General features: G+C 35.2%; 1 protein-coding gene across 8 annotated transcripts in view; it reads right to left on the bottom strand.

Annotated features, from left to right (window-relative positions):
- LOC139970049 (uncharacterized) overlaps window positions 1-7928 on the bottom strand; it is a 245528-nt gene extending 237600 nt beyond the window's left edge. For 3 of the 8 annotated variants that reach the window (XR_011793899.1, XR_011793900.1, XM_071975658.1), the window contains exons 1-3: window positions 7051-7924; window positions 5083-5235; window positions 3201-4726 (exon numbers count right to left, since the gene is read on the bottom strand). Coding sequence is in view for 6 of the 8 variants with exons in the window: in XM_071975658.1 (XP_071831759.1) it covers window positions 3201-4726; window positions 5083-5125 (1569 nt within the window). In the remaining 2 variants the exon portion in view is untranslated. Of the gene's footprint in view, window positions 1-3200; window positions 4727-5082; window positions 5236-7050 lie in introns of all 8 variants that reach the window. The other 5 variants (XM_071975657.1, XM_071975659.1, XM_071975660.1 and 2 more) reach the window with 5 other exon arrangements.
- Between the last annotated feature and the right edge of the window lie 5439 nt (window positions 7929-13367).

Raw genomic sequence — 13367 nt, 5'->3', positions numbered from 1 at the left:
ACTTACGTTCACTGCCCGTGAAAATAACAGTACTTTATGGACGTTATGGACAACGATACCGTTATATTGTAAATTGTATGTTTGTATTTATGTTTTTATGTATGTATGTATTTTAGATCCTCCTGCAAGGAACTCGCGAAGAAGCCTCATTGGCTTATCAAACCCGCAAGCTGACCGAAGTCAGTCTTGAAGATTCATAGTTAACGTCCATGATTTAGAATTGTCAATTGTCAACAACTCTGTACTGTAACTGGACGAAATACATTAACCTTTTAGAGACTCGAACTGGGGACCAATTATGATTGGAAGGCATCGGCGTTAACCACTGAGCTAACACTCTTACAGGCACTACATTAGTATGGTTCGATGACCATACACTAAACACCCTGTAAGGGTTGTTACTACATTAGTATGGTTCAATGACCAAACACTACACTCCCTATGAGGGTTGCTACTACAGTAGTATGGCTCGATGACCATACAATACACTCCCTGTAAGGGTTGTTAATACATTAGTATGGTTCGATGACCATACAATACACTTCCTGTAAGGGTTGTTACTACATTAGTATGGTTCAATGACCATACACTGCTCTCCCTGTAAGGGTTGTTACTACATGGTTCTATGACCATACACTACACTCCCTGTAAGGGTTGTTGCTATATTAGTATGGTTCGATGACCATACAATACACTCCCTGTAAGGGTTGTTACTACATTAGTATGGTTCGATGACCATACACTGCTCTCCCTGTAAGGGTTGTTACTACATGGTTCTATGACCATACACTACACTCCCTGTAAGGGTTGTTGCTATATTAGTATGGTTCGATGACCATACACTACACTCCCTGTAAGGGTTGTTACTACATTAGTATGGTTCGATGACAATATACTACACTCCCTGTAAGGGTTGTTACTACATTAGTATGGTTCGATGACCATACAATACACTTCCTGTAAGGGTTGTTACTACATTAGTATGGTTCGATGACCATACACTGCTCTCCCTGTAAGGGTTGTTACTACATGGTTCGATGACCACACACTACACTCCCTGTAAGGGTTGTTGCTATATTAGTATGGTTCGATGACCATACAATACACTTCCTGTAAGGGTTGTTACTCCATTAGTATGGTTCGATGACCATACACTGCTCTTCCTGTAAGGGTTGTTACTACATGGTTCGATGACCATAACCTACACTCCCTGTAAGGGTTGTTGCTATATTAGTATGGTTCGATGACCACACACTACACTCCCTGTAAGGATTGTTTGGTGTAAACCATAAAAGGGATTTCCTTACTGTTGTAACTTTACATATAAGAATAGTACTGACTGTCAATGCCGTCATTACATAGTTGATAATAATTGACCTAACGTTAGAAGAAGGTTTCCTTTCAAGGAACCATGGTTACTTTTGCCTACACCAACTATACTATGCGGTACGATCAAATGACGTCATGTAGACCTACTTTAATTTAACGAGTGAAATGCTGACTGGAAAGTGAAGAAACAATATTGAAAAAAATTGTTTCGTGCTAAACCTTAATATTAATTGACTTCTCCACATCATTTTACAACAACGAGCTTAAAAAGAACGGTTGTCAATTTTGAATGAAACATCACCTTCTCCTTCCCTATCTAGCTCAATCCGAAGATAAATTCAATGGATCCTAATATCGCTTTAACACTAAATTATAAAGTTGCGATTTCGATTAGATCCCATTTATCGTAAAGGCAGAACTATACCAATAATTATGATTAACTCCTTTGGCAACCCATACCAATATATCTGGGTCGTACTACCGTGTAGATTGTTAGGTTGTCCTGGACTTTCTTTCAGATGCCATTCAAACGGGGTTTTACTCATTGTCTTGGTGGTCTTCTATATATCTGAATCAGGCGCCCCCGCCCCTCCTCTCGTGAACCTCTATCAGTGTGTATATTTTTATCAGATTTTAAGTGACTCTGATTACTGATTATAGTAAAGTAAATATGCTATTCTTTATCTCTCATATATAACATAGTATACATTTACACTGTCTCATTTTTAAATTGAATTTATGTTATAAAAGCGAACACTTACAAGATTTGCCTGCGGCAACCCAATCAAACCTACAATGCCACTCTGCCTATGCATCATAGTCATACATCTGTAGTGATTACAATGCTAATTTGGACCTTCTTTCATCTTCCATGAGTCAATTTTTAAGATGAATTAATTCATGAGTGTTGTGTAAATACCCCCAAGGTTAATGGGTCTTTTATTTATCCCTTATTATGAAAAAAACCGGAATCATACCACCCCCCCACCCTAACTCAAATCATTCTACGTGATGTGACGAGCAAGTTATCATGTTCCTATATGTTTATGGAAGGCTGTATGTCTGAAAATTGTTAGAATATCCTAACATGTTAAATTGAGTCTCTCTTCAAAACTTACCGATGCATCACTAGCAAAGTATATCGTGATATTACCGTATTATATATATATATATATATATATATATACATACATATATATAATATATATATATAATATGTATAATATATATATATATATAATATGTATAATATATATATATATATATATATATATATATATATATATATATATATATATATATATATAATATTGTTTAAAACTTTGTAAATTAAGAAAGTTTCTCATTATTTGTTGTCGAATGTGTTGTGAGATTCATAAAGTTGTATGGGTTGGACGGAATCGATATTTAAAGGATAGTGGCCTGCTTTGATCACTTGCCCCTCATATTTTATTTATAAGTATCATCATGTCTTGTAAAATTGGTAGCAAAACTGAACCAAACCCTATAAAATAGGACAAATAACTGAAGGAATTAGAACACTCAGTGCTTCAAATACGATATTTTCCTGTTTTGTAAACCAACGATCTGTAATTTACTAAGAGACAACGCCCTGCTGGTTATTAAAGGAAGTCTATGGTATTGTTGTTAATGTTATGTAATATTTCTTTTAACTGTACATTTCCACCATGATTCTATCACGTGAAGAGAGCATGAAAGATGCTGTCAGGACTCTTACTTTGGGTTTCCATTTGTCAGAGTGTGTTTACTCTAAATTGAATTGTGTCACGTAACATAGGTATTCAGCTAAATATGTCTACCAATTAAATCCATGAAATGAGCAAAAATATTATTTTATTATTAATACTTACGTCATATCTGGCAGCAATCTCCAGTAGCTGTATGGTAGATCTCTGTAGTAGTTTACCGTCTGATTTTCTATCGATTTTCACTCGACTTGAACACAGATCCCTGACGGTGTCCTTAATTCCATCTACCTCACCAGTTTGTTCCAGGATGCAGAGGATGGCAAACTTATCACCGTCTTTACTGCTCTTCAAGTATTCTATTATTCTATTTCCAACTGCTGGGTTAATCCCACAGGCGAACCGATAGAGGTACTGAAGATTAAATGGATCAACTTTATCAAGAACATTCTTCAGCTCAGATGCACCTCTTGTAGCAGCTACGATTTCTACCAGTCTGAAAGACGCAAACCATTCACAGAATAGTTTATGGTAGAACCTTATGTCAGTCCTTGTCTGTATGTCTGTAGTAGAAGTCTGCTCGTTTGTCTCAGCAGACACTTCTTCCTCTACCAAGATACCAACTGCAATATAATGTTGACAAAACCCTTGACCTAGTCGTGTACAGAGTCCATCCTTACGCCATGATAACTGTTGGTTTGCACCGCAGAGACCTTCAAATGCTACTTTACTCAGTTCAGCGAATTTCAGCTCATATGTAACATTGTGTGGTCTCGTGTTCCTATCCATTGATTTATTGCTCTTGTGACTATGAAAACACTTCATCATGTAGCGGAAAAACTCTGTGACTGAATTAAATCTCATAAAAAGTACTTTTTCATGAGTCATGTGAGAAAACATAACAAAGAAAAGAGGCACCTGACATAGGTCATCAAGGATCGGGTTGGATTTTAAAGCGCGCTTAATTTTAGCAACGCTTTCTTCGTCTTCCCCAGTAACAGCTTTGCGAATGTACTGGTCACGTGCCTTCTCGTCAAAGCCAACTAACCTCACTAGCTTTGTGTTTTTTTTGTCATAGTCCTTCGGAAGATATCTGGTTGTCAGGGTAACATCGATATTCCCAAATAGATCACTCGTAATGATGCGTCCTACGTCACTTTCTGTGGCTCCGTCCCTGTCAGGAAACTCATCATATCCGTCCAGGAGTACCTTAACAGAAGAACAGCTTTCAATGATATTTTTAATATCAGTAGATTTGATACGAGGATCTTTTGGTCCTACTAAGAACAGCTTAATTGCTTGATAGATAGATATCTTGCTGTTCAGCTGCCTTAACCGGAGAAGAATTAGAATATCTATGTCTTTAAAAGGTGAATCCTTTACACCATTGCACCAATCATAGGCGAGCTGTAGGGCTACTGTAGACTTACCATACCCGGCTTCTGCTTCTATTATGCGCCGTGTGGCTTTCATTCGAGGGTCTGTGAAGATATCTTTGTAAGAGTCCACACGAACCCATGGTCCTTCTTTCTCATTCGTCGCTCCTTTAACAATATGGATCTCTGTACCGCCCTCAACAAATACCTTGTCTACACAATATAGTCTGTCCTTGATGTACGGTATGGGCTGAACTGCGTCATATTGTAGTTTATACCTGCTCTTCAGAGAATCGATGAGTATGGCCTTTTTGTCTGAAAACAAATGCCAAAAGTTTGATTTGTAAACATTATTTTTTGGTCAATAAAATTGGGGCGTGTCAGTGCTTATATATATGGAGACAATTATGGCGGGCAATCTGTTGGATGTCACTCTGAACGATCAAATTATATCAGTTAAATCGGAGTAATATGCAAATTTTCCATTCGGTTAGTTCAAGTAAATAAGGTAAAAACAAAACAATGAAAATAAAAAAAGTCACCTTGAACTCTCGATCATAAAATGTAAGAGTATTTATAATGCTGAGGTTTAAATCCTTATCAATGTTCATTATAACCATCAGTCTTCTTATGCTAAGTTACTAATCCGAAACTATGTAATCACAACAAACCTTGCACTGTAAGGCGCTCCATCGACACTGTAAGGCGCTCCATCGATTATGACGTCACAACAACTTTCGTGACTGGTTGGCGGGATAACTTGGGTCTTCACTTTTATTTTCCTTTGATTGATATTATCCATGATAATCATTCAAAGCGATGATCTGTTGAATATATAGATACAGTATGCATGGATGAAACTAACTTAACAAAATTATCATAAATCAATGTATAATTCTATAAGTAAAAAGAACCAGTCACTTTACCAACAGGTCTCTGGCTCGACAAAGATTACATCAAGGTGAATCTCTCCTTATTTCTTCTTTACTGTTTATTGTTTACACAAAACATCGACCTTTGAAGTAATCTAATATTAACCCACCCTGAAAAATGCAACTTTCTGTTTTGTTATCAATAGTTACGATATCCTTTAGAATATCACCTACAGCTCACCATTTTAGATGGCCGGCTTTACAGTTATTGCGTGGCTCTCTCTTAATTGTAGATGCAACGGTTATTCATTAGCATATAAAGAAACTGTTTGAGTTGATTGTTATGACTATATTGATACTAATCGATAGTGACATCTGATACAAATTGTAGGTCATACGTTTGACTATCGCCAAGGTTCATTGGAAAAAGTGAGGTGAACATATTTTTTTCTTCTTTAAACATTTTCCAATTTGGTCTTTAATATGTCTAATGCAACAATACAAAGCGTGCACGTGAGGAATTGTTAACGTTGGTGATCAAATTTATTCACTATACCCTCAGTAATCTCTATTTGATGAAATTAAAGAAAAGGGTGACCCACTGTTATCAATATACATACTTGTGTATAGCGTTAGTCTGCGATGGTAACATTGCAAGCTTAAATTAAACTGCTGCTTTAAGCGGTACAACTGAATATCGGGCATAGGAAAACAAATGTTACGGTTAATTTATAAGCCGATTAGGTTTAATATCTAATGATTTATGTTTTTCCAATAATTTCAGAGAAATAACATTTACGATGCTTTGTTCTGTACATACTGATAAAGCAAAATACATTAGTCACGTGATTGCTATCGTACAAAACAAAAAATCATAAAAATTAGTTAAATTCCTAAACTTAATCTGCTTATTCTATTATTTTAATATTCGTCCTCATTATCAGAAGTTTGTAGAGTTTAAGAATACTGTCATGTTTCACCGTGGTTTTACTGACAAGAACCAAATTTCCACCGGGTTAGCCTATTTTAACTTATTTAATGTTCTCTCTACTTCCCACATATAGGCCTTACTTATATACCATGTTCCATGAACTTCCCACTAGATTTATCTTAGTAAAACGTATCCAAATGGTCCATGGTGGTCTTCCCACATGATGTACTCCATGTTCAATACGGATAGAAAGTAAGACAAAGGCATCTCTCTCATGCATATAATTGCAAGCTGAAAATAAGCTTTTATCTTGAAGAATCTATGAAATGATCCATCCCGATTCATTCATTTATGTTGGACCTAAGCCTAAAGGCGCAAGGCCTGCTAAGAAAGTATTACAATTCTACATTTCTGTTTCGACAGGACTCAATTTTAGTATATTTATGATCTGGTCTGACAGCAATAAAGTGAAAGGATAGCACATGTTCTGATTGGAAGAGATATGTTGTAGCTGCATGAATGAACTTATAAATAACCAGGATTTACATAAAAGGAGTTTGACTAACGTGAGCTTCAAATTATACCCTTCAAATTAATGAAATATTTAAATCAACCTTGAAATATGATCATACAGACATGAATTATCATTCTTATACATTGAAATTGCCTTGAAGACGCCATGTTTAGATTGTAATATGTTGCATACATTTAACATAGCCTGTGTTATTTATAACGTGTTTAGTACATCAGTTCATAGCCTGTGTTATTAATGCCGTGTTTAGTATATCAATACATATATAGCTTCACACCATTACTGTCTCCTGTACGTTACTTACCAGTACGATCATCGCTTTGTGGGTTTATCATCCAGAGTATAATTTAAGTCTAGAATCCCTCAATCCTCAAATAACAGATGAAAATCACGAAAAAAGAACATACGGAAACAGGAATGAAGAACATCCAGTTGACAATATGGCGTCGTGTAGGTCATGTGACGTCCTAATACACGAACATGGACGCTAAATAGATATCGGTAGGAATCAGTCTATATATTTGTAACTGGTTTCAAGTTCAAGTTTTATAGTTTACACAGTCGAAGACTTTCTTTGATAATACAATTCATATCTGATATTTATGCCAATTTGCTGTGTTTATTCTGTCATATCAGCCTTTCTAAAGTACCTGCTGTACGTATATGCATTGCACTCAGTTAAGTCTATAAATACGAAACGATTGTAAGTTTCCGATGTATTTTGTCCTATATGCGTCATATGCTTGTAAAGTTCGCAAACTGTGTAGATGAAACTACAAGCGGCGATGGCCAACTCTGAATATGTCTTGACAAGAAATCTACAGATTCGTTAACGAAAATGAAAACAACGTAAAACCACTGTTCATTAAACAAATATGAAAATACTCAAAGAAATTATAAACAATTTGACAAAGAGTGTGTAGATTATAATGTTGCGGGGGTCTCAGATTTATTCAGGACACACGGAAGACGTAGAAAGGCAGCACCAGAAGAGACAACAGATAGACAGGGTTCTCTGTAGTTGTAATTTACTGATTTATTTTCGCCGCTTCTCGGAAACGATTAAACGAATCTAAGTGCATAGGTCGGCCTATTCTACAAAACTAACGAAAACAATTTACAAGTATTTATTCACAACGGTGCTCACAGAGCACAAAACCGCGAACATCAGAGGTCTTCAAGTAATTCTGTCTGAATGAAAATTGTGATAACATTTTTTCTCCTTTTATAGCCTCAGCTACCACCACTGAGGGTAAAGTTAATTACTTTAATGTTTTACTCGATAACATGACATTTCGCAATGCTAACAAGATATTTCGCAATGCTAATAGTTTGCTGATGGTAACAATTGTTAGCATTGCGCAATGCTAACAGGATACTGGGCAATGCTAACATGTTAGCATTACATCATACTGAAGGTCAGATGCTAAGAACTCAGAAATCTGACTCTTGGTAGAAAATAAGAGTAGATCCCCTCCCGATGGCTCAATGCACACCTGCTTGCCAACAGCGAGCTAAACTGGGGAATAAAGCAGTGATAGAATACATAATGTATGGCATAAGAACAGGGGAATGGGGGAAAATACCAAATGAAGGGGTAACACCCCTTACAATATAATGGGCTAGATCGGGATTCTAACTAGTAACTATATATGATTGCAAGGGTCCGTGTTTCGAGTCCCATTCTAGAACCAAACAATATTTTTCTGTCTAAATTGATCGTCCTGGTCAGTTCTCCGTTGTTGATAAACTTCAGTAAGATTTCAATGAGCGGAAGAACTTATAGTTAAAGTCACCACCAATGCCTCTTAAATAAACAGGATTAGATGTTTTCAAATCACTTTCTAAATCATTTCTGAAAAATAAGAATATCACCTTTTTTCATTCAAGGAATTTGATATGCTTGATTAATTAGACGACAATATGGTCCAGTAGCGCAGTGGCGTGCACATGATATAGTATAGAGTATACGGGACTTTATTTTATAGAGTCCGGGACTGTAATTTATAGAGTAGGGGGACTGTACTTTATAGAGAAGGGAGACTTTACTTTATAGGGAAACGGAACTGTATTTCATAGAGAAGGGGACTGTACTTTATAGAGTAGGGGGGACTATACCTTAAAGGGTAGGAATCATGTACTTTATAGAGTAGGGGACTGTACTTTATTGAGTAGAGGGACTGTACATTTTAGAGTAGGGGACTTTAATTGATTGAGTAGGCGGACTGTACTTTATAGAGTAGGGGACTGTACTTTATATAGTATGGGACTGTACTTTATAGAGTAGGGTGATTGTACTTCATATAGTAGGGAGACTTTAGTTTATAGAGAAGGGGGACTGTACATGATAGAATATGGGGACTCTTCTTTATTGAGTAGAGGGACTGTACATTTTAGAGTAGGGGACTTTAATTGATAGAGTAGGAGGACTGTACTTTATAGAGTAGGGGACTGTACTTTATAGGGAAACGGGACTGTATTTCATAGAGTAGGGGGACTGTACCTTATATGGTAGGAATCATGTACTTTATAGAGTAGGGGACTGTACTTTATTGAGTAGAGGGACTGTACATTTTAGAGTAGGGGACTTAAATTGATAGAGTAGGAGGACTGTACTTTATAGAGAAGGGAGACTTTACTTTATAGGGAAACGGGACTGTATTTCATAGAGAAGGGGACTGTACTTTATAGAGTAGGGGACTGTACTTTATTGAGTAGAGGGACTGTACATTTTAGAGTAGGGGACTTTAATTGATAGAGTAGGAGGACTGTACTTTATAGAGTAGGGGAATGTATTTTATATAGTATGGGACTGTACTTTATAGAGTAGGGTGATTGTACTTCATAGAGTAGGGAGACTTTAGTTTATAGAGAAGGGGGACTGTACTTCATAGAGAAGTGGAATGTACTTGATGGAGAAGGGGGACTGTACTTTATAGAGTAGGGGACTCTACTTTATTGAGTAGAGGGACTGTACATTTTAGAGTAGGGGACTTTAATTGATAGGGTAGGAGGACTGTACTTTATAGAGTAGGGGACTGTACTTTACATAGTATGGGACTGTACTTTATACTTTATCACTTCAAGGTTTGATATGGGAAATTCCTTACTCCTCGGTCTTCCACATGAAGGGATTCATAGACTCCAATTAATCCAAAACTCAACTGCACGTATTGTAACTTGTAACTCATTCTCATCAGCATTGTCATATCCACCCTGTCTTAAAAAACCTGCACTGGCTACCTTTAAAATATCGTATTATGTATAAAATTCTCTTTATTGTTTATAAATCACTTAAAGGACATGGTCCAATGTATATTTCTGACTTATTACATATTTATGTCCCCTCTCGTAATCTAAGATCCAGCTCTCAATTTTTATTATCTGAAATTAAGTCCAAACATTATTGGGGGATAGGTCATTTATTGTTTCTGCCCCTCGCTTATGGAACCAACTTCCCTTAAAACTCAGAAAAACATCTACTCTCTCTAACTTTAAGAAGAGCATAAAATCCCACTAAATGACAAAAGCTTTTATTTAATGTTGTACCATTAAGTTTTTTTTTTTCTGTAATTGTTTTGTATTATTCTCTATTATTTGTATCATGTCTCATTGTCAATTGCGCCATGAATATTCTTTGAGTGGTGTGTGCGCATTATAAGTCTTATTATTATTATTATTGTTATTATTATTATTATTATTATTATTATTATTATTATTGTTGTTATTATTATTATTATTATTATTATTATTATTATTATTATTATTATTATTATTATTATTATTATTATTATTATTATTATTATTATTATTATTATTATTATTATTATTATTATTATTATTATTATTATTATTATTATTATTATTATTATTATTATTATTATTATTATTACTATTATTATTATTATTATTATTATTATTATTATTATTATTATTATTATTATTATTATTATTATTATTATTATTATTATTATTATTATTATTATTATTATTATTATGATTATTATTATGATTATTATTATTATTATTGAGTAGGGTGATTGTACTTCATAGAGTAGGGAGACTTTAGTTTATAGAGAAGGGGGACTGTACTTCATAGAGAAGTGGAATGTACTTTATAGAGAAGGGGGACTGTACATTGTAGAATAGGGGGACTTTACTTAATAGAGTTGGAGGACTGTACTTTACAGAGTATGGTTACTGTACTTCACAGAGTACGGAGACTTTACTTTATAGAGAAGGGGAATTGTACTTCATAGAGAATGGGACTCTACTTTATTGAGTAGGGGGACTGTACCTTATAGAGTAGGTGGACTTGACTTGATAGAGTAGGAGGACTGTACTTTATAGAGTAGGGGGACTGTACCTTATAGGGTAGGAATCATGTTCTTTATAGAGTAGGGGGACTGTACTTTATAAAGTAGGGGGACTCTAATTTTTGGAGTAGAGGGACTCTACATTTTAGAGTAGGGGACTTTACTTGATAAAGTCGGAGGACTGTACTTTATAGAGTACGGGACTTTACTTTACAGAGTATGGGAACTGTACTTCATAGAGTATGGAGACTTTCGTTTATAGAGAAGGGGGATTGTACTTCATAGAGAAGGGGACTCTACTTTATTGTGTAGGGGGACTGTACATTATAGAGTAGGGGGACTTTACTTGATAGAGTAGGAGGACTGTACTAGGTTATTGAAGCTTGCTGTTATGTGGTGGGAGTTTGGAGATCCTCCACCAGAAAAATAAAATATAATTTTATACATACAATTAAATAAATAAATAAATACCAGTATTATGACAAATTAAAACATGCAAACTACGGCATATTTCCACTTTAGACTTCCTCCAGTTTTCAGTTTCATATATAAAGAAACGTTAACATGTAACATCTCCCTAAAGAAGTACGGTTTCTGTTAGCTGTTGGCGGCTTTGTTTATCACGAACATTACTCTAGCCTTACTTATAACTACCTTTATCTGACCAAACTGACCAATAAAAGTATCAGTGTTCTGTAATTGACATAGTTCCAACATATGACCGCAAGACTTTATAATCCCCGAAAATGAAAGAAATTTGTTTTTGAAAATAAAACCATAAAACATGAAGGTCTCATTCTGTCAAGATCGCAACGTATTATTATTGGATCTGAGGTGGCGAGAACATCCAAACCTGAGTACTGGGAGTATACAGCGACGACAGTTTGACCTTTTCTTGCAATGTATCAAGGTATTAATAAAAGTATATTATATAATAACTAGTGTGGCTGACGTTGTGTCCTTCTTTTACCAAAATGCTAAGGAAATATTGTCAATACTATTATTCTACCCTGGCACATGTGATATATGCAGTGCCTGTCTGGTACCACTTTACATTGCAAAACGCACAGAAAGAATAATTAAATTTCTTCAATACACACCAGCAATATTTAATTAAGTTATAATATACTTTTAGAAAAAGGAAATGCTGCTGCAAGAACTGAGTATACAGAAATGGCTAATAAGCTTTACAGTGATTAGCATCACCTTATGTATACTGTACTAAAAAGTCTCCTGCACAAATCGAGCAAAAATCTCTAAAAAAAACACAAAATACCGAACGTAAGTTTACACAAACTCATGTATTTACCTTACTGCTTTATACATTCCATACGAGCTCTAAGAATGTATGTTGTAGTCTGTTTGTTTTATTGTTTTATTATTAACTTTTGTATATGTAGATGTATTTTATATATGATATCCTGGCATCTTAACATATTTTCGCCTTTTATATTAGTTAATGCTTGGACTGTTTGTTGAAGTCTGTTTGTTGTATCATTTTATGTATTTACTTTTGTATGTGTACATGTATTTGATATGATATCCTATCATCTTAAAAAAGATCAACTTTTATATTAGTTATTCTTCTTGTTGAGGTATTATATGACTCCTCTCTATAAATGGTATATGTATACTGGAAGGAAATAAAAAAGAAGGAACCACATACTATATTGCAACTTGGAAATACTTGAACAATGGCACAGTTGTTTCCTTCTTTAAATCTGAGGATTCACACGAGGTTGGGTTGGATATTATGAATGTGCCTGTGAGCGTAAGAACAAAATCACATTCCGTTTAGGGGATAGTATAGTGCAAAAGCTTCCAAAACGATTGAAGGATACTCAGAAACTATTGTTAGAGACATTTAACGTAATACACTAACTTGAAAATGAAGAATTGCACACAATTTTCCGTAGTCTGTGTGCTTCGTAAGTGTTCCGACTTAACAGATTACGCCACTGGAACTATTATTTTTTTATTGTTCATATTTCATTATATCCCTTGTCTATTTTATACATTGTAGAAAATGGTGGGAGTTCTTTTTAAAATAAATAGGACCAATAAACCATTTTATTTCAATGAGCCTATGCAGTGTTGTACCCGAGGATGCTGTCGTATAAGTCCTACTAGAGTTCAGACTGTTGATTCTAACGTGCGTTATCTGTGCATGACAAAACTCTGCATTTAAATAATACGATGGCGTAGAAGCACAACGCTAACAATCATACGAACACGCAGGGTGAACTTCTATAACGAAGCAGAGGCGTAGATTGAGGCGGGTCAGGCAGTCCATTGAACCGGGACA

Source organism: Apostichopus japonicus, chromosome 7, assembly GCF_037975245.1.
Source record: "Apostichopus japonicus isolate 1M-3 chromosome 7, ASM3797524v1, whole genome shotgun sequence".
Classification (NCBI taxonomy): Eukaryota; Metazoa; Echinodermata; class Holothuroidea; order Aspidochirotida; family Stichopodidae; genus Apostichopus; species Apostichopus japonicus.
This window is presented reverse-complemented; position numbering and strand designations above follow the sequence as displayed.